General features: G+C 36.9%; 1 protein-coding gene across 1 annotated transcript; it reads right to left on the reverse strand.

The window, feature by feature from the left end:
- Positions 1-2988: 2988 nt before the first annotated feature.
- Positions 2989-3942, reverse strand: LOC127669843 (olfactory receptor 2G3-like). Its single transcript, XM_052164060.1, has one exon. It carries the CDS (start codon positions 3940-3942, stop codon positions 2989-2991), a length of 954 nt encoding a protein of 317 aa, XP_052020020.1.
- Positions 3943-4591: the final 649 nt, after the last annotated feature.

The raw sequence follows: 4591 nt of genomic DNA on the forward strand, positions 1-4591 counted from the left end.
AGACAGAAGGTGAGAACACATGGCTAAAATTAATATGGGGTCAAGAGAGAAATTCAGTAGAAGCCAAGAGAAGGTGTATTTAATCAGTCAGCTTGGAAGATTGGATCATATGGAGGTAGAAGCTTTCAGGCCTAGACCTAGGGATAGTTAGGACAGAGAAGGAAATGCTCTGGGCTCAACCCAAGCAATGTTTCCATACAGCTTGGGTACACTGCTCATCTTTTCTCATAATCTGAGGAAATAAAAGTATCATTTACGTCTTTTATATCATCTTACTCTTCAAGCTAACAGTCATCAAAGGAAGCCATAGTGGGAATTCAGAGCTGGAACCTATAGACAGGGACTAAAACAAACTCCAGAAGCACATTGCTTGTTGGCTTCTTTCTGGGCCCATATTCAGATATATTTAGTACAAAACGTAGACTCATCTGCCTAGAATGGTACCAGCTATGTACTCTTGGTCCTCCTCCAAAAATTAAAATCAAGAAAATTCCCCACAAATATGCCATGGGCTAGTATGATGGAGACAACTTCTCTATTGATATAATTTCTTCCCAGGTGTTTCAAGTTTGCTTAAAATTTATAAAAACTGACTAGCACAAATATTAGCCAGAATAAATAAAATTTAGGACAGAAGCTAGGTCTTGACTAATAAAAACTGTGTTAAAATTATTTAAATATCTTCTCTGATCACAATGGCATAGCACTAGGAATCAATAGAAGGAAAAGCTTTCTAATATTTAGTAACACATGGAATTTAAGCTGCATATTCCTCCATTGCCAATGAAAATTACAATGAATGAGAGTAGTTAATGTGCATTAATACATGTGCAAAATGGTCTAAAACAAATTTAATCATAAAAACAATTCTTGTTATCCAAAATAGCAACAATAAAGATGAAAGCAAAATATAACAAAACCTTAGGGGTTTATCAAAAACATTTCTAAGAGGGCAGTTGATAATACCAAATTTCATCAAGGGATGAGTTTTGTTCACATTGTTCTCAGTGCACATACTGGACAATTCCAGTTCTAGGGAGACCAATAACTCTTCTGGCATCTGTAGACATGTGCACATACACACACATATGCATCAATAAAATATATTACATATATTAAATGGATACATCAAAAATTAAAGAACCAATGAAAAAGATACAATGAATGTCAACTATTCATGGTTGACCCTCCATTTTGAACCACTGATCTATCCTGTTTTCTTAATATTGAATACTTCACACTCTCAATTTCTAGATCTTAGTATTTATATTAAATCAGAAGTGAAAATGCTTGATTTTTATTTGAAATATGTTTATCTATTAGGATCATACTACTGTATCTTTCCTTTGATTTTAGTTAATAGTGTTGGCTGTGTAGCAATATCTGGAGTCTTGGAATAGGATAGAAGCACTAAATATTGGGTAAACTCTATTGTAGATGTAAATGAAATTACCAGCACATTAGCAATTTCACTATAAACATGACAGTGCTATGAAAGCTATTCAATCAATTTTAATAATCAAGCTTGACTTATATATTAGATTTATATTAATGGATTTATAGATTTAATAGATTATATTAATAATTTATATTAATAGATTATTTCATTTAACATTTGAATGTCAATAAGACAAAAATAAAGATAATTGGTGTGACTTTTAAGTTCATATGGTTTTAAGAGCTACATTTTCTCCTTAATTTGCTCAACTTATAATTCTATAAGGTTTTCATGTCTCCTTTGCTTAGCCTAACTATACAAATAGAAAAGAACATGGATTTCACATTATGTAGACACTTAAAGACTTTTATAAACTAACTAGGGAAGACTGAATCTGAGAACCTCAGAATTCATGAACCCTTTCTATTTCCTCTTGAGTACATGTTTTATAAAAGTGAAAAATACCTACAGGAAATAATGGTGTAGTAGATTGACTTTATTACATCAATTTGTTTTCTCAGATATTGAAAAATATTGGGCCTACAACAGATATTTATTTTTTTAAAAAAAAATCAGAATGCTGTGAAACTGTGAAGATTTTCACTATCAGTAAGATTAATCATAGTGGAAACACAGAAGCATGAAGAAGATTCCATTAAAAATCATAAGCACAAATAACTCAGACTCTCTCCACCCTACATTTTCCATAGGAAAATTATATTCACTACAGACATTAGAATATTCAAAGGGTCTCTCTCTCTCTCTCTCTCTCTCTCTCTCTCTCTCTCTCTCTCTCTCTCTGTCTCTCTCTCTCTCTCCCTCTCTCTCTCCAAACAGATTAGGCTCAAATTTCATGTCTGGTTTAGCCTAGGATGAATTGGATTCCTAAGATCATATGATAAGAATCACCTAATATTCTGAATAAAATCTAAGAAATCAAAGCTCAGGACGCACCATCCAATGAAAATACTTAGGTAGAAAAAATTGAAATGTTATTGAAAATCTCACTTAGCAAAAGCACTGGATGTAAAAATTAACAAAACTCCACTAATAGAGCCACTGAAGTAGACCAGTGAGGGAAAACCCAAGTGTCTATTTTAGATTAGAACATTAACAAAGGACATTGGTCCAAGGATATAGGAGGCCATATTTCACTGGGTTCACAAAAACATCCTAGGAAATAATACCTCAACGACTTCTAGCTAGCTGTGAATATACTTTATCTTTATATGAAAGAGATAAACGAGTAGACATACTTAATCTAATAAGAACGAAAATTCTTAATAAAAGAGTGATCATTAAGAAAGTAAAAGAAAAGAATTGAAGGAGTCTTGACAACAGCAAATGTTGTTTTCAATTTATTAGTTAATCTGATTGTCAGGTCTAGATGGGGCATCTCTGAGTATGATAATTAAGGGAGTAGTTTCCTGGCTTGGAGCAATCCAGAGAGGCTGGTGAGTTTAGTTTTAGAGCATGGGTCTCATGGTGACCCTGGGTAATGCATCTAGATCAGCACCTTTATTTTTGTGAGGACAGACAGATCTACATCTCTACCTGGAAAGAATTTTCTTTCCAGTGCTGTTATCGTTCCTTACCAACCTCTTCAAAGCTCCCTTTACATCTTTGTTTCTTAAAGTATAAATGAGGGGGTTTAGAGTAGGAATAACCACGGTATACAAAAGGGTGATAAACTTTCCCTGACTGTGTGCATAGGAGCTGTTAGGCTGGATATAGATAGCAGTGATTGTGCCATAAAATAGTACTACTACCAGCAGGTGGGATCCACAGGTTCCAAGAGCTTTACCCCAGGTTAGAGCTGCCCTTAACCTCATCAATGCTTGGGCAATGTATCCATATGACACCAAGATGAGTGTCAGGGGAAGGAGGAGCAATACCAAGGAAGCCATGAATAGCTGCACTTCATTGGTATGAATGTCTACACAGGCCAACTTGATCATGGCAGGAACTTCACAGATGAAGTGATAAATCCTGTGGTTCCCACAGCGAGGCAGGCGGAGGGTGATGGTACCCTGAATCAGTGTGTTGCCCACTCCACTCAACCATGCCACTCCTGCAAGAGACTGGCAGAGCCGTGGGTGCATAACTGCAGCATAGTGAAGTGGTCGGCAAACAGCAGCATAACGATCAAATGCCATAACTGCGAGGAGGACACATTCAGTGGACCCCAGAGCCAGAGACACATAAAGCTGAATAGCGCAGCCTGTGGCAGTAATTGTCTTGGCTGGGCCATGGAGGTTCCACAGCAGCTGAGGAACAATGCTGGTTGAAAAGCAGATATCAACGAAAGAGAGGTTGGTAAGGAAATAGTACATGGGCGTTTGGAGCGCAGAATCCAAACAGGAAATGAGGATGATCGCAGTGTTGCCTACCAGTGTCAGGAGGTAGGAGATCAGCACCACCACAAAGAGGATCTTCTCAAGTTGTGGCTGATCAGAGAAGCCCACCAGGATGAAATCACCACCCGAGCTCTTGTTAATTGTCATCACTCTACTCACAAAAAGGAGGTAACAAGTGCAGAAATACATGTTAGATAAAGAGCAATGTAATGTGATCAGAAATCCTCTTGAGGGACATGGACTCTAAAGGAAGTAGAAGATGGGATATGTTCTATACAGGGGAAAGGCAAGAGGGAGAGAGACAGGAGAGAGAGAGAGAGAGAGAGAGAGAGAGAGAGAGAGAGAGAGAGAGAGAGAGAGAGAGAGAGAGAGACTGAGGTTCTTCAAGGAGGAAAGTCAAAGAATACAGAGTACACTGAGACCTGTTAAAGGTACAGAGCTACACATAGAACTACAAACGACAAAGGAATGAGGTGAGAGAAATTGTCTTACCCAGGGAAGTGGACACCAATTGGTTAAGCAATTCCAAATGTCCAGTCCTAAAAACACATAGGAGTAACATTATACAGATTGAGCAGGATACACATACTCACACACACACTCACATACACATAGACATTTGTAAATGTAGGTATACATGTAATAATTAATGAAGAAAAGCCATGGATTGGAAAGAGAATAAGAGGAGTATATTGGAGGATATGGAGGAAGGAAAGAGAATGGGTAAATGATCTAATTATATTACAATCTCAAAAAGTAAAGAAAAAAATGTTCCAGAAAGGCTCAGAGCTATAAA

This window comes from Apodemus sylvaticus, chromosome 19 (genome assembly GCF_947179515.1).
Source record: "Apodemus sylvaticus chromosome 19, mApoSyl1.1, whole genome shotgun sequence".
Lineage (NCBI taxonomy): Eukaryota > Metazoa > Chordata > Mammalia > Rodentia > Muridae > Apodemus > Apodemus sylvaticus.

Excerpts from the sequence above, each read along its gene's own strand:
- LOC127669843 (XM_052164060.1), bottom strand. The coding sequence starts at position 3,942 with ATGACAATTAACAAGAGCTCGGGTGGTGATTTCATCCTGGTGGGCTTC.